At 38.6% G+C, this 16,477-nt stretch overlaps 1 protein-coding gene across 2 annotated transcripts; it reads right to left on the bottom strand.

Moving 5' to 3' along the window:
• Window positions 1–13: 13 nt before the first annotated feature.
• chfr (checkpoint with forkhead and ring finger domains, E3 ubiquitin protein ligase) lies at window positions 14–15,187 on the bottom strand. 2 transcript variants are annotated; one of them, XM_088300683.1, is made up of 18 exons: window positions 15,055–15,187; window positions 14,488–14,612; window positions 13,812–13,911; window positions 13,035–13,144; window positions 12,876–12,935; window positions 12,609–12,800; window positions 12,112–12,186; window positions 11,654–11,801; window positions 11,434–11,588; window positions 10,642–10,804; window positions 10,249–10,460; window positions 10,067–10,171; window positions 7,515–7,598; window positions 7,127–7,197; window positions 6,296–6,383; window positions 6,110–6,217; window positions 3,857–3,929; window positions 14–2,089 (listed from the first exon to the last, which is right to left on the bottom strand). In XM_088300683.1, exons 2-18 carry the CDS (start codon window positions 14,594–14,596, stop codon window positions 2,047–2,049), a joined length of 1,896 nt encoding a protein of 631 aa, XP_088156809.1. In that variant the 5' UTR covers window positions 14,597–14,612; window positions 15,055–15,187; the 3' UTR covers window positions 14–2,046. The 2 variants fall into 2 exon arrangements, with proteins under 2 accessions (XP_088156809.1, XP_088156817.1); XM_088300691.1 differs by having other exon boundaries at window positions 12,609–12,791.
• Window positions 15,188–16,477: the final 1,290 nt, after the last annotated feature.

Below are 16,477 nucleotides of genomic sequence, written 5' to 3'. Positions count from 1 at the left end.
GAATGCACACAAATGGTGAGAAAATGTGTTTTTTAATACTGTTAAGACAAATCAGAACCGTCTCAATTAAGTACACAACACAAGGGAATGATGCTAAACATTTATGTGCCTTTTATTCTATCATCTAGCATAACTAGAGCTTCGTGACAAAGTATAGCGCAAAACTTCCTGGGAGCTACTATGAGATGCAGTTAACCAATGCCTCTTCCATCCAGCTTGGTCAAAAACTTCTAACATGGTGAGTAAACATTTTCTCTAGTTTACAATATACCTCCCATCTTGTGGCAAATGCAAAGTGCTACTCCAAAGCCGCTTTAATACCAATTCCTGATTGGAGCGGCTTGGTACTGTTGTTGGCTTAGAGTGCCCAGCTCTCCGGTGGGGAATAATTAAAACTCAGCCCTTCTGTCAGGGGATCGACTGGACTTGTGCAGAGGGTCTGAGCTGCTATGGAATGCTTGAATGGTCCATACACCGTGACTAAGGGGGTAAAATAAACAAAACAAAATCTTAACGCCTTGACTAATTTAAATCCTGTGGAAGAGGAAGGAAAATGTGCATTCAAAACAAGTTCACACACTATATCAGGGCTTTTAATATTCTCACCCCCAAAAAATTATATAAACAGCAGATGAGCAAGACTACAAAAAAACACACTGTATCCATACCTCAATTTTTGCGTATCTGAGAATTAAGCATATAACTATATCTGGGTGCTATCAAAATACATAATTTAGAAACATTCTGTGCGTTTTAAAAGTATGCTTAAATGATTAACAACCTAACATTTAAAATAAAGGAAGTTGCATGAATTCAACAATTTTGTGCAAATCTTCTCAGTCTCATTATAAACATGCCAAATTGTACATTTTCCTATACATCACGCGCACAAGTACAAACGTAAACAAGATGTGTTGAAGTCTATACACAAGTCACCAGACACCAGATCGACTGGTTAACAGTTTCTTCACTTTTCTTCATATTCACCTGGAGTTCACACACCAACAGCTTTGAGTGAGGGGGTGGTTTTGTCAACACATTTGACTCATTTCTTAACATTTCAGGCCTCTTGAATCGATCACCCATCTCTGACAAGAACAACAACTGAGTGGTGACGAGTAAATTGTTTCCAAAACCATTCTATTAAAAGGATGCATTTTGCGTAAGGTGGAGCTACATGTCATCATTGCCTCCCAGATGATGAGTATAGATAGTTGACTAATTTGTCATAAAAATACACAGATTTGTTAGTTACTAAAAAAAAATGAGATCCAGCAGCGTCATAAACCTGAGAAACCAAATAACATTTTAGATTATGATCCTTCCCACTAACTATTATATCAATATAAAATGTAAATCTCTAATGAAAATAAATTGCATACAAAGAAAAATGGAGAATAAACTGCATCTGGTAAACAGAACGGATTAGGCACGATTTCTACTGATTGTACTAGTTAATTTGTTCAGCGAAAAAAAAATTCCTGTAAAAGTAATCAAATTCGGCCTAACATCAGCCTCAGCATGATGCATCACTACTGGCTACTTGCAGCTTAGCCTTTATTACATGGCATGCAGCAACAAACTGATGCCCATGGCAGTTTGTCTCTTGCCCAAAATGCATCAAAAGAGCATCACTTTTATAATATGTAATATACACGGTGGCTATACTCTAATATGAGTAACATATTTTAACGAGTGGGCACAGGGGAAGCTCTTAATTCTAAGCCAGGCACTTCATATGACACTAAATTCTACCATACACGATGCAACAATACAGCAGGTCAACCTCAGGACTAGGGGATACGACACGCATTTGCCCCCCTAATCTAAGCAAAATTGCTGTTTTTTTTCCATGCTTGAACTGTAATGTGCATAACAGTACTTCACACAGACATATATTAGTTAAGAGTCCATTCTGAATGATACAGTTTTTTTTTTTAAATGATCATTTTTGTGTGCATTGTTGGGGGCAGCTTCAGCAGGCAGAAAGCTACCAGATGTGATGCGCCTCTGTTGTGCTGTGAGTTGAACAGCAGCTTTGTTCGCTCAGCTCTTGAAGCGGGTCTGCTCACATATGTGGTTGAATTTCCTGAGATCAAGATGAATCATGAGCAGAACACAATGTATTTCAGCCACAACTGCAATTTTCAACAGTGCCCACAGGAAAGCATTTTGTCCAGGCTTGTCCACATAATACAAGCACACCCTCTAGTGGCAAATTGGATAAAAAGCAAGCCGAACAAGAGAATAAAAAAACAGTTGAACTCTTTGCTAAGCCATAGACTGGAAAAACAGTGACCAAGTGAAGAAATGAACACAGGCCGGACAAGTTTCTTTTTAAAAAAAAAATAATTATGCTTTAACAACTAACTTACTGAAATGATGTGTTACTTAGATTGGTGGGACATTGTTCTTGTTCTGTTCTCAAAACCCCAAACTGACAGAGATACAATACAACTTTATTTATACATGTATAAAGGGTCTAGATCAAGGGTGTCAAACTCCAGTCCTCGAGGGTTGGTGTCCATCTCCATCTCTGCAACACACCTGATTCAAATGAGCAGGATACACTGCTCATTTGAATCAGGTGGGTTGCAGCCGGGGGAGATTGAAAGCATGCAGGAAAGCGGCCCTCCAGGACTGGATCTCGGCACTCCTGGTCTGGATAAAGCTATGCGGCTCTTTGCATGATAAATACATACAAGTGTATTTAATTCAGCAAAATGTCATTGCATATTCATGGCCATTATAATACGTTCACTAGTTGTTTGGCCATTGAGGTCATAATTTTATAATTTATTACTGCAACACGTTAAATCTCCGCCTAGTTATCTTCTGGTTCAAATGAATGTAAAATATCCGCTGGGAGCCTCAAAGGCTGCTTTTTTATTTGTCTTTTCTTTGATGGTTGCTCCTATTTATTAAGTGTATTGCTGCAGTGACAATGCAATTCCCCTCATGGAAGGATCAGGTGGGTAGCAGCAGGAGAGATTGAAAGCATGCAGGAAAGCAGCCCTCCAGGACTGGATTTTGACACCCCAGATGTAAGATACGGCATGTTCTGACTTGGATACAATTTCAGGCCATTGGATTGCAATACTTTTGTAAAACCATGTACCACCTGCACTTGTATTATCTGTAAAAAAGTTCAGATAATGGAAGCATGGGCAGACCTAAAAATATATTTAAAATGTATATAATGTCAAATTTTTATTTTTGCATATATTTCAAATAGAAGATTTTGGTCAAAAAACATTTCTACACTGTCTCCCTTTAATCAAAAATGATTTGCATCTACTCTTCCCAGAACAAGCTAAATGAACTGTGTGGCAATTTTGCCATTTGGAAAACACAATCCTGGGTGGCGGGTCGCCTCGTAAGGAGGTCAGTTACTAAATTTGTTTGCGAGAGCAATCAAAACTGTTTTACCTCATTTTTGAAAATGCAAACCTTTTGTGAGTCAGGCCTCGTGTGTCTGTATGTCCTGTTACAATATTTATTTATATCCTTATTGCCTTTCGCTTCTCCATTAATCGAGCTTCCCAGCCAAAAAGGAACTGCATTGCTGATTATTATAGTTGTCTCAACAGGTGATATGGTGTGTTTTTTTTGTTTGTTTTTTTTTACCATGAAGGCTTGTTGCACTTGTCATCAGCAGGAACCACGGGGTGTGGCATTGTAGCAAAAGGTCATTTCGAGGTTGGAATACATATAGGGTCTGGTCTAATCAGTCTAAAAAGTGCTTTTGTACGTTGACTTTACTCAAGGCATAGTACTTAAGGTAATGCAAAAGGATAAAAAAAAAAAGGTAGAATGTCAACGTTGCAGAAAGGACAGGCGTATGTAAATGACTTACATTGCATGATGGGCTTTCACCTGTGTACGACAGTTACGTCCCCAGTAGCAGTCGGGACGAGACATCACAGCAGCTGTGAGGGGGAGATATATTTCAAGCGGTTTAAAAGTAGTTTACGATAACAGTGAAAATTCACATAGCCGGTCGACTAGCCCAAAGACAATAAACGCACTGAATTCAAATTAATGTTAAAAGAATTAATGTGAGTGATGAACGAGCAGTTTTCAAAGATATCTAGGAGTGGGCACCTCTCCACAAAAGCCTCAAAACTTTGCAAACTGAGAACTCCCTTTATTATAGTGCCATGAAAAAGAACAGGGTCAAGGTCAGTGATCACGACTCCACTACATGAAGACAATTGGTCAACAATGGCCTTCGTGGGAGGGTTCCCAAGCAAAAACCAGGGCTGTCAGAAAAGGACACGGAGCTTTCCGTTCCAGTTATTGTGAAAGGCGCTATATAAATAAAGTTGTATTGGATTGTATTGGGGCGGCACGGTGGGCCACTGGTTAGCACAATGGCCTCACAGTGCAGAGGTCGTTGGTTCGATTCCGGCCTTGCTGTGTGGAGTTTGCATGTTCTCCCCGTGCCTGCGTGGGTTTCCTCTCACATTCCAAAAACATGCATGGCAGGTTGATCGGACACTCTAAATTGCCCCGAAGGATGCATGTGAGTGTGCATGGTTGTTGGTCTTTGTGTGCTCTGCGATTGGCTGGCAACCAGTTCAGGGTGTCCCCCGCCTACTGCCCGAAGATAGCTGAGATAGGCTCCAGCACCCCCGCGACCTTTGTGAGGAGAAGTGGTACAGATGATGGATGGATGGATTGTATTGTTTCACATGTGCAAAAAAGCAACCTGATGGTCCTCAAGACTTTTGCAGAAATATTCTGTGTACTGTTGAGTTAAAAATGCAACTTTTTGGAGGGTGTGCATACTGCTACATCTGGCATAAAAATGGCATAGTGTCTGATAAAACGAACATGATGCCAACAGTAAAGTGAGGTGAGGGCAGTGTGATGGTCTGGGACTGCATTGCTTCCTTAGGACCAGGGCAACTTTCTGTGATTGCTAGAAAAATAAATTCTGCTGTTTACCAGGAGATCCTGAAGGGGAACATCCAGCCATCATTTTTCTAATTTGTGCCCTCAAATGTAAGCGCTCTTGCATCATGCAGAAGGGCTCAAAAAGAACAAAATCAATGTTTTAAAGTCCGGATTTAAATCTTACTGAGATGCTGTGGTGTGATATTCTATGGGCATTTTGTGCTGGAAAACCCTCCAATATGGCAGTGTTGAAATTATTCTACAAATAAGAGCGGTCCAAAATCCCTACAAAGCGGTGTAAAAGACTCATCACCAATTATTGCAAATGTTTGATTTCAGTTATTGCTGCCAAAGGGTGACCAAACTCGCCATTATGTTGAGGGGGCAATTACTTTTTCACATACAGCAAGATATGTTTGTATAGTATCCTTGGGTTGTCTAAGTGTAACATTAAAATTGATTTGATGAAATGAAACCATTGTGAGTGATAAATATGCAAAAAAAGCCAAGATCAGCAAGGGGATATACTTTTTCACAGCACTGTATTTTCTAGTGATCCATTAGAAAGGATTGAATTCTGAACTCTTAACAGCAGCTGAAGAACCATCGCCTAAACTGGCATAACACAGCTTGTTGAACGGAATGCTAAAAAAAAAAGTCCCCAGTCCGATGACATTTGTCTCTCAATTATGTTAATGACATATTGTCAGGTTCTGATGAAAATGCACTTCATGAAGATTACATTTGCTTTGTTCTCACATGTGGAATGTTACAAGTAACAACCAATAGAATCATCTCACAAAATGCCATGTTTGTGTAGCAGAATGTGAGAAAAAATAATTAGTCATACACAACAGTGATGAGGTGGCCTATGTCGACAATATACAGGAGTAGCACGTGCACAGCTGCTCTGAACAAGCACATTTGATTGTCTGAGTTGTAAGTTACAATAAACGCGACCAACTGTATATTGCCCGTTTGTATACTAACGAACTAACGTAAATCCTGACAAAATTGTGCAGGTTGAAAACTGTTTGTCAAAATGAGCTAATACATAATCTGTGTTTGTATAGTATGACTAATGTTGCAAAATTGAAATGGCTGATTTGAGAACTTTAGAAATGTTTCCTCTCAATGTAAAGGGATGGTAAGTGGTAAAAAAAAAAAAAAAAAAGAACAACAAACAAACAAGAACTTCGACCCATCTGACCTGGTAGTTCTGACGCAGGAATATTCTGTCTGTACTTGTACGCCAACTCCTTGAAGATCATCAGGCCACAGCACACACAAAGGATTGTATTTTCTGAAATATGGTGATCTAAGAGATGGTGGGATGCAGGTGACTTTACGAAGCAGATAACGTCATTCATAAAGAGACTGTGATTCAAAGGCTCACTTGAAAGGCAAAATTTCCCCTGTTGCAAGTCATGGAAAGCCTCCTTGAGTAGATCCCTCCATGTCTTGCCTCTGGAGGACAAGTAGTTCTGGTGCAAGTATAAAAGCACACATTAACAGAAACAGATGTGGAGATCATTTTAAGCAGTTGTAATTCCCTATATAAGTGTTGTAATATTTGACTGAAGGAGTTTCAATTCATAGGTCAAATGTAAACAAAAAAACTCCCATAACTATAAAATAGAAGCTAAAAGTCGAAAACTGGCAGTGAAATCTTCTACCAAATCGGATGCAAGTTTCCCAAAGTCCACTTGAAAATCGGCAGTCATGCCGAGCCCCCAATGTGCAAAAAGACATTTAATGTCACAAAAGCAAACACATGCTCTGAGGCTCACGAGGGTCTTTTTGCAACGAAGCATTCCATCTATTTTAACAAAACAAACCAACTTCAATGTCGCCATTTTCACTGCTTTAAAACGCCTAGTATTGCGTAAAAAGAACAGACCAAATGGGGACGGACTTGTATTATCAATTTGTGGTGAAAAAAAGTGACTATATCTGGACATAGGTAGTTTACGCCAGACAGCAATGATATTATATGTAAATGGTAGGGGGTCTCAAACATTAAACCATCATGGTAAAAGGGATACGTACTTTAAAACAAAAACGCACAGACAAAAAAAAATTCGCAACGCTCAATTTCTAAATTTTTACAGTATTTCATCCAATGCTCATGTCGTGGTACATAAGAGTGCAAAACAGAAAGCATTGACTGAACCTTAAGCAGTGATTAACAAGGATTATGAAACCGGTTGACACGAGTAAATGTCACCTTTAGGATCTCCGATTCATAATTATTGTTATTCAGCACACCGTCCAGACATTTGTCGGTCAGATTAAGATCTGAAAGAAAAGGAAGAGTGCAAACATCCGGTTAGAATAAAGAATAAATAAATGTGTTGGAGAGAGGTCTATCAACTTGACCTGCACATACATTATGAAGCTCCCTCACGTGTAATAAAATTATTATTTTTTTTAATAATATACGTGCAATAGAGTACAAAGAGTTTCTGAACAGATTACATATACTGTGAATAAGACATTTAAGGAGTAAACAAAGTTGGTTTTTATTTGCTATTTTTTCATGAAAGATCATCAGGTCTCATTAGCGTACGACAGCTAATTAGCAGATTAATATATTGTCAAAACCAGATCCATACCACTGAATCGAGCCAAGCAGCCTTGACAGCCAATCCTCTGGCAACCCCAATAAATGTGACAGAAAGGACGCTGGCACTGCATACCTGCCAACAAACAACACATCACACATGCAGGCTGTGCAAAACAATAAATTCACACAAAACATATGGCATGCCACCGCTGTACTAAAATTGCATTTTACAGTCGTTATGAAAAGTCAATACCACCCATATACGTAATCAAATGTGTTTTTAAATCAAAAGAAAGAATTTCCCTCATTGCCCATTCACTTTATTTGAATTTTTATTTCATGAACTACAATGGGTCCATGCATATTCACAGCCCAGGATTCGCAAATTCACATATTTTACAAAAAGGTAAAGGTAAGTATTGCTCATTAAAAACTCAAAAAGCATTTTCAACTGTTATGAATTTATTAACAATAATGCTGAATAACCATTAACAAAGAAAACACTTTAACGTATGTCCATTAAGTCCAAGAAAAGTGCAGCGCATTAATGCAGATGAAGCACACAACATGTTGCAAAACTTAGTGGTTAAAGCCTATGCACCCCTTTTGCAATGGTATTTCTTGTGAAATTAAAAATGACACCAAATTAAATGATTTCAAAAGTTACTCCACTGTAAACGTGACCTATAATCTGTACAACTCAATTGAGAACAAGGAAATCTTTTTGAGAGGGGGGTAAAAACAAACAGATTAATGACTTTGCACAAGTGTGCAGTGTGAACGCAATCTTATAATTGGTTACATAGCCTTGTTTATAATCGGTTGCAGTCTCAGCAAAAGAAAAACATGCCCAAAGCATGATGCTACCACCACCATGCTTCAGGTATGCTGTTCCTTCGTGAGGAGGAGTGTTGTGTTTGTGCCCGACATACCTATACGAAATATGGCCAAAAGGTTCAGCCGTAGATTCATCAGCCCATAATACATTTTCCATGTGTTAAGGACATTTTATTGTGGGCGTTAATGGTGGAAATTATTTATCATGGTCTAACTTTTTAATTATAAAAATGACAGGCAATTGAACAGAAGTGTGCAGACCTAAATCACTATACACAGTTGTCAAATTTAAGTCCTTGCATATTGAAAGTGTACATGAAATGGAGAGAGAGAGAGGGATAGAGATGGAGAGAGAGAGGGGGAGAGGGAGAGAGAGAGAGAGAGAGAGAGAGAGAGAGAGAGAGAGAGAGAGAGAGAGAGAGAGAAAGAAAGAGAGAAGTATGCCGCACATGAGACCTTTCTCCAGGACGATGCATTTGCTTTTGGCCGAGACGCAATCATAATCAAAATAATTCCAAATGAGGCTCTGCCGTTTTCTCTCAAAATTTGCCATTATGCTGTTGTTTTATTTCAGTTTTCTACCCATGAGACCTCATCACCAACGCGTAATGTCACCTAGGATGTCGAGGTGCTGTACGTCTGTACAACTGATGTAAATCCGGCAGCGCCGTGTTTTACATTTTCAATTATCACTAAAAGCTTACAAAGATGAAAACACAGGATATTTTCGCAACGATTATCTTTCGTTTTTGTGAGTAGACTGTCATTTTAGTTCATTATCGGTTTTCCCAAAAATGATTCTATTTATTTTATTTTGTTAATGAAAATGTTTTGTTTTTTTACTTTAGTTTTCGTTATTTTGTTTTCATTTACGATAACCTTGACTCAGACAAACGTAACGCTATTCCAACATCCTACAGCATATATATGCAATTCTGAATGTTTTTTTCCGTGGGGTTGAGGTTATGTCAATTACTTGCAGAAGGGCTCAGTATCTATCCCACCACGAATGCGGGGTTTCACAGCATTTAAATTGTATGGCGATTCTGGGTCACAGAAACCACATTTAATGAGTCAATTTTCAAATGTCAAATTGCAAATATGCATTGCAGGTCAGTTATTAATTTTAACAACCACCTTGTATAATATAAATAAATACAGTACACTCCTAAAAATATGCAGTAAAACTGTAACCTGTCCCTGCACGCAAACACAATGGCGATGTGCCAAACATTTACTGAATTGTGATTCTTGCCAGTTATTCCTGATAACAACCACTGGTCATGTAATGAGGTGATCAGCACAACTAAAATAGTCCAAAGCCCAAAAGTTTAACAAGTAATACAAACATAGGCCAGTAGGGCAAAAAAAAGGAATAAGTATTCTATTGACCTAACAGAAGCAGGAGTCCTCAATCAGCAACCCTCAAAGTTCCTCGAGGGCCGGTGTCCTGCCTGTTTTCCACCTCTCCCCGCTGCAACATTGAATCACGTGTGTTGCAGTAGGTAAAGATTGGAAAACAGGCAGGATGGTGGACTCGAGGAGAAGAAGAGGATTGAAGACCCCTTGCATTAAAAGCTGAGGGCAGACCTCACCCGGTCAACCACAAGATGAACATAATTATGGTCTTCAGTGCTTAAGTGGAAATTGGACGTTATTTGCACAACTACAATAACAATGCCTTGTTTCAATTTCCAAGCCATTAAGTTAACTTTCTATGTATTGCCCTATGTACTAAATTGCTTAATGTAGTAGACTACTTACATTGCTGCTGGCTGTTTAACTCAGCCCGTCTGTCTGGCATTGGCTGCAGGCAGCACGTACAAATTAGATGACAGCCAAGCGGTTGACAGCGGTACTCCAGAGGAGCTGCAAACAGAGACAGAGATATGACCTTTTCTTTTCTTTTAGAGAAAGGAGTTTGAGGAAAGGGTCTTAGCTAATACCTGGTGGGTTGTCAGACGACGTTGAGGGCTCTTCGCCAAAACACTTTGCAGAACCTTCATCTGTAGCTGGCATGATTGGAGGTGGAAGAGAAGGAGACACGGGAGGAGGGACTGGAAGACCAGGAAGCCAGTAGTTGGAGCCTGTGGCAAACAGCATCTGACCGACCTCTTTCCTGTAGCCTGGACACTGTCTGCAGATTACTAGAGGCTGACTAAAAAATAAGAAAAGAAGTTGTCACATACCTTAGTTATCATAACTAAATAGAAAATTCATGTATTAATGACAACATTTATCGAGGATGTTGTCATTTCTCTTTTGGTGTTGTAGTTTTATGTCATATTTAAAGAGGATCATGAATAAATCACATACAGCCAAAGAGTCAAAACTTATACCTGATGTCAGAGGAGTCGCTGTCATTGTCAGAGAATTCAAAAAGGTAATCTGAACTGCCCTCCTCATCAGATAAACAACGCTCAACTTTTGGCTGCAAAATGTCCTGAGTGATCTTGTTGCGGCTGTCCATGCTCTTCATGTCCTCCTCACTGCGACACTTTTCTATAAAACAGATGACCACACTTAAGCTTGTTTGCACTGTGTGCTACGTGTTGCATACAAACAAAGAAGAGGGTGATAACACTTGCATTTTGAATACGACAAGGAAAACAGGTCCAGACCTTTGTATTGGATACATGTCAAATAAGAAATAAATAGAAAGACACCATACAGTTTAATAAAATTGTGCCCTTAGACTAAAACTGGTTAAATTGTAGGTATTCCTAAATGCTAATTAAATTAATTTTGAATTCAAGTCAATCATTCAATTTTATTATTTGCACTGTATTCCTTGACACAACCATTGTACAAGATTGGGCATTATTCTTGCCACTGGATATTTGCGTTTCAGGCGATTTTTTTAAATTCATTTCATTGTGTGTTCTACACAAAATGACTGTTCCATGAATTAATGTGGAAAAAAGATCACATTGACCATTAAGCTTATGTCAAAATGCTATATAGGCACATATCGGGAACCAAAAAGGAAGTGATTTTATGCAATATACTTTTTTTTTTAATTAATCAGCCAATTAATATGTATCGGAATTTTTTTTTTTTTTACTTTATTTTTGCTGCTTTATAATCACCATTGGTCTCAAAAATATATATTGGTTGTTCATTCTGCTAACCTGGGTGTTGGATGAGGTAGGCCTCCACTAGGTTGTTGAGGATATGATTCTTACGGATCCTTTCCACAGGGCAGCGGCACGTGGGACAAAGAGAAGATCGCTCCATCCAGCCGGAGTAGCAGGCAGCACAGAACGTGTGCATGCAAGGCTGCAAACTAACAGAAGGAGAAACCATTCATGAGTTTTCAGCAAACAAACTGCACCTTAGTTGGGCTTTTACCTGACACAGTCATAAAGGAGGTCCTGGCAAATAATACACGTCAGAGATTCCTCCATCTTGTCGGTCTTGGGCTCTTCTGTTGATGCTTGAAGACTTCCAGTTGATGCCGTGGATGGTCGTGTCTTTATGATAGATGAGGGTTCTATCTCTGGAAATACAATGAAGCGATTCAGATGTCGCTTTCTCAAAAAACACAGTTATGAATGCAGCTTGATTGGAATGGTCACAAGATCAAGACATTATTTACATATGATACAACCAAATGGCTTAAACTGTGTTACATTAATGCTATTCGCATGTGTGCTTATATTTGCCTTTTTACAGACTCCACACAGAGACAGTTTCCCTCAAGGGATTAATAAACTCTGTGTGCATGCATAGAACTATGGATGAGGTAGAATATATGCTTCCTTAAACAAAACTGAATGGAAAGATGGATGTGTCATCAACTAACATACCAGTTTTTCTCTTCTTGCGTTCTGGCTCCAAATTGTTGAGTACTTTCTCGGATGTTTGGTCACTGCACTGACTACCTGTTGAGGTAGAAAAAGATACATTCATAAACCCATAATGTTGGCATGTCATTTAATATAATATTATAATAATAATTAAAAAAAAATAAAAATTTCCAAAAAGAAAAAAAACAAACAAATGTAAACTCTGCGCTTCCATTAATCAATTTAGTATCATGTCAAATTGTTTTCAGGTTAAAAAGATCATCTTAGGTGCCTTTGTGGGAAACACATGGAATGTTAAAGTTTACGTGTACATTTTAAGTGTCACACGGTCTTCAGAAAACGCATGAAATACCAATTACTGGACTGGTGACAGTCAGTCCCGGTGAATAGAAAGGCAAGCATTCACAACTATGGGCAATGTAGTCTTCAATTAACCTAACATGATTGTTTTGGTACATGGAAGTAGGCTGCCGTAGCATCTTGGTAAAATAACCAACCGGAGTTATGACATGCTCTGGCTGATGGAGCTCCAGGTGTAAAAGGTTGCTGAAAACACAGGTGAGAAGTAGAGGTGGACGGCTGAGGTTCTTCCTGATTAACATCCCGAGGAGCTTTTGTGAGCATCACAGGCTCCACAGACAGCGTCATCTCAGAGGGTGCAAGGGCAGAAGGACTGTAGGCTGACAAGTCTTATGTTCAGATGCAGATTGGCTAGTTAGTTCAAGGCATTCTCAGCATGTCACATCAGGACTTTGTCTACTTACTGTGAGGATCTTGCAAAACAGCTTCCTCGGTTTTGATTGCATGGTAAACATAAGCAATATCTGCAAGAACATATTGGCATTATTTTGTATTATAGTTCCAACGTATGGAGTAACAAAAAAAACATGCAGTGCAATGAAAAAAGACAAACGTAAACTTACTTTGTTCAGGCTCATTTTTCCTGTATACAAAGTAGATGACGTCACCATTTTGAAGCACGTGAGTCTGTTTTTTAACCAATTTGGCCATGTTGATCACTGTACCATTGGTGCTAAAAGGAAACCAATAGACATACTGCATGTTAATGACCAAAGTAAATCTTACTTTTTAGACTATCGAAAGGTGGGTTTGAAAAATGGCTTCTTAGTTTCACTCTCAAATCCCTTACTGGCAAGAAAATAATGCTCAGTTTTGATTGACACTGTCAGAGGTATTAGTATCATTAATTATGATCAATTTGTTATTATATACTACACTAAGAGCTGCTGTAAAAGCATTTTTACACCTTAATTACCTAGACACAGTCACAACCGCCACACATTTAATTGAGTCCGAATTGCACTTTATTGGGAGGCATACTGAGAGTTAATTTGCAGTAATGATAAACGACAAAACACATCTCACCACTGTAACTTAAAACCAAAATAATACATGATACATACATAATACATATTTTGTTGGAAAACTACCAGTGTCTCTCTGACCGTGTATCAGCTGAGCTAAGAGGTCAAATAAACCATGTTGCTTGGGCTGTTGCACATGTGTGCTCTGCTAAATGCAATTATATTTAGTTTTGTACTCGGAGTCCAGAAGGTTGTGACTGGGAAACACGGGATTGTATTCATTACTGCTAGTGAAGAAAATATTATTGAATATTAACTGGTCAAATTGAAAATCAGTTCTACTCTTGTAAAACAGCAATGATTGAGTTGTCATACCTCATGTCTTCAAGCCACACCTGCCCTGAGTTTTCATCTTGCACAATCTTGCAGTGCTCCCCTGAGACCAGTTTATTGGCAGGAAAGGACAAATCACATCCTGCCACAATAACACCACAACACGAAAATACATGGAATTAAATGAGAGATTAACTGTAAATGGCCTCAGAGCGGAGATAACCTCATAACAGTCAATATCAGAAGCTGAAAAGATTGTTCTGACTGAAACACTACAAATGAGTACAACACTATAATTAACTTTTATTTTCCTCAAACTTGAGCAGCCATTTCATTGTCAACCATGTCTAGCACAAATATAGCCTCTCCAATTAAGGCTAGACATTTTGCATAGCAAAAAGCGCAGACCCCCACAAGCTCTTTAACAACAAAGTAATGAAATACAGGCCCATACAAAAAATACCTACTTAAAATTCTGCACACATGTTCTCAATGGACGCCTTTTGTTATCTGCACAAGAGGCTGTCTAAGTTTGCAGGACTGAAGGCTTTGTTTCTTGTAGGGGGAGGTTTTTAATGCCTCAGAAACTGACAGCGCTGTCTGCTTTACAGAGTTGTCTTTAGGTAACAATGGGCACATTCAAAGCAAAACACGACAAATACTGGAGTTATATTTCAAGCAAAAATGTTATTTCTTAACATAAGACGGCTATTTTTACCCTTTTTCCGGCCAATGGTGCATTCCCTGTTGAAAAGCAGCACTTCAGTTTCACTGGAATCCACTTTGACCAGCTTTCCCCATGGTGTAACCCTTCTGTGACTGTCCATCTCCCTCGATTTGGAACTAAATAAGGGGTTACGTGAGTGAGTAGTTAGTATCCATGCACAGTGCAGTCAAAATCACAGATCAGAATAATAACCCAGCAATATAAATCGCAAATTTAAATACGATCTTTACTCAACGGAGTTTAATCAATTCCCCCTCAACAAATGAAAACCGAAACACTTCTAAACACCAAGCAAGCTGCTCTGCTAAACCCAAAAGTGACACGTTGTTGCGTGACAAGCTGGAAAAACAAAATGTTACGCTAAACCGAAACCAACTTTTTGTACGTGTCGCAATGACAAATGCAGCGCGAGCAACAAATCTTTCACACCAACAACTCCGTTCACACGAGGAAACTACAGCGTTGGCTAACGATAGCATCCATTTATGACGTCTAACTATCGGGAATCAAACGCAATGTAACGTTAAAGTGATACATATTCAGAAACTGCTACTGTACCGTCAAAAGAGGGGTTTGTTATCCCAACAGTTTCGTCGACTATTTTAACTTGTCATGTTCCAACAAGGAACAAACTCCACTTCCTGCACAGCAGTGTTGACATCTTTTTACTGTTATCAGCCGATAAGGAGCGGTGCTTGGGAGTTGTAGTCCAACCAGACATCTACGTCACAGACAATGGTCACAATCAGCAGCATAATTTCTGACGATCGATTAGCCGTAGTTCTACATTGCTTTGCCTAATTGAGCAGGGATGACGCACTCGCCATTCATTTAATGATATTTTTCATTGTGAGTTTTTAGTTTGTCGTGGTGTAGAACTACTCTGACAATAGTCTCTAATTTGCCATATGCTGGAGCAAAGACCTTTCAGAACAAAATTCCACCTGTTGCTAAACCTAATCTTTAATTCTTAATTATTCCTAAATATTCGACTGTATTGAACTATTATGATTACTATTATTATTATTATTGTTATCATTATTATTATTATTATTATTATTATTATTATTAAATCCTGATGTGAAAATGAGCACACTTTCGAAATCATTGATTCATCTGAATCATCAAAAAAATAATCTAGAAATCTTTACCCCCTGCAATCAAGGTACACCCTGAACTGGTCTAATTTGTCAACAATCCTTTTTCATAGAAGCCATAAATCACTGCAGTCAGTGAAGCGTCCCTTTTCCCGATTTGAAAATTCTTCTTTCCCTTTTGAACAACCCATTTTCAAAATTTGATAGAAATCCCTTTATTGTCATAAAGGGATCAAACCCAAATGAAAAATATAATCAGATTACCTTTGAACACACGGCCCAAATTTGGTTCCGCATCAGCCTGTTCCAATTCAAGTTGCTTTGAGCAGACTGATCGAGGTACTATACTGTATACTTGCAATCTCATCATAAATGAGGACTTTTTGGATAGTTTTACTACAATAAACACATTTTTGGACTATAACTATTTTGAGCCACCTCATCATCAATAATTTAAATAAAACAAAGATTAATTGACTTATTTGTCACAGCAGGACCAATGCTGTTTTCATTTCAGGATCTGAACACTGTTGAATAATCAAGTTTACAAGAAATTACACAAGTATTGTAGGATATTACATTTCATAAAACAGTTGGAGGTGGGCTTATGTTGCATGTTAAATGAAGACCAACTTATTAGTTGAGGTAAACAGTCGCTTAATGCAGGACTAATAAGAACAAATGTCCTGTCTATTTGGCGTGCATTATTTATGGACTGCGTGGTGAGGGGTCACTAAAAGGGACTTGCTCATTTAATTTCTAGTGGGCATACACATTCAGACGTTTTAAGCTCTCTCACACACTTACACAGTCTCCTACATATTGTAAATGCGGACGTGCCATTTATGCAGAATGTATTCTAAAGGGAAATTAGTCTATTTTCA

The sequence above is a fragment of the Idiotropiscis lumnitzeri genome, chromosome 1, assembly GCF_059441095.1.
Source record: "Idiotropiscis lumnitzeri isolate Australia: NSW breed Sydney's pygmy pipehorse chromosome 1, RoL_Ilum_1.0, whole genome shotgun sequence".
NCBI classification, from domain to species: domain Eukaryota; kingdom Metazoa; phylum Chordata; class Actinopteri; order Syngnathiformes; family Syngnathidae; genus Idiotropiscis; species Idiotropiscis lumnitzeri.
This window is presented reverse-complemented; position numbering and strand designations above follow the sequence as displayed.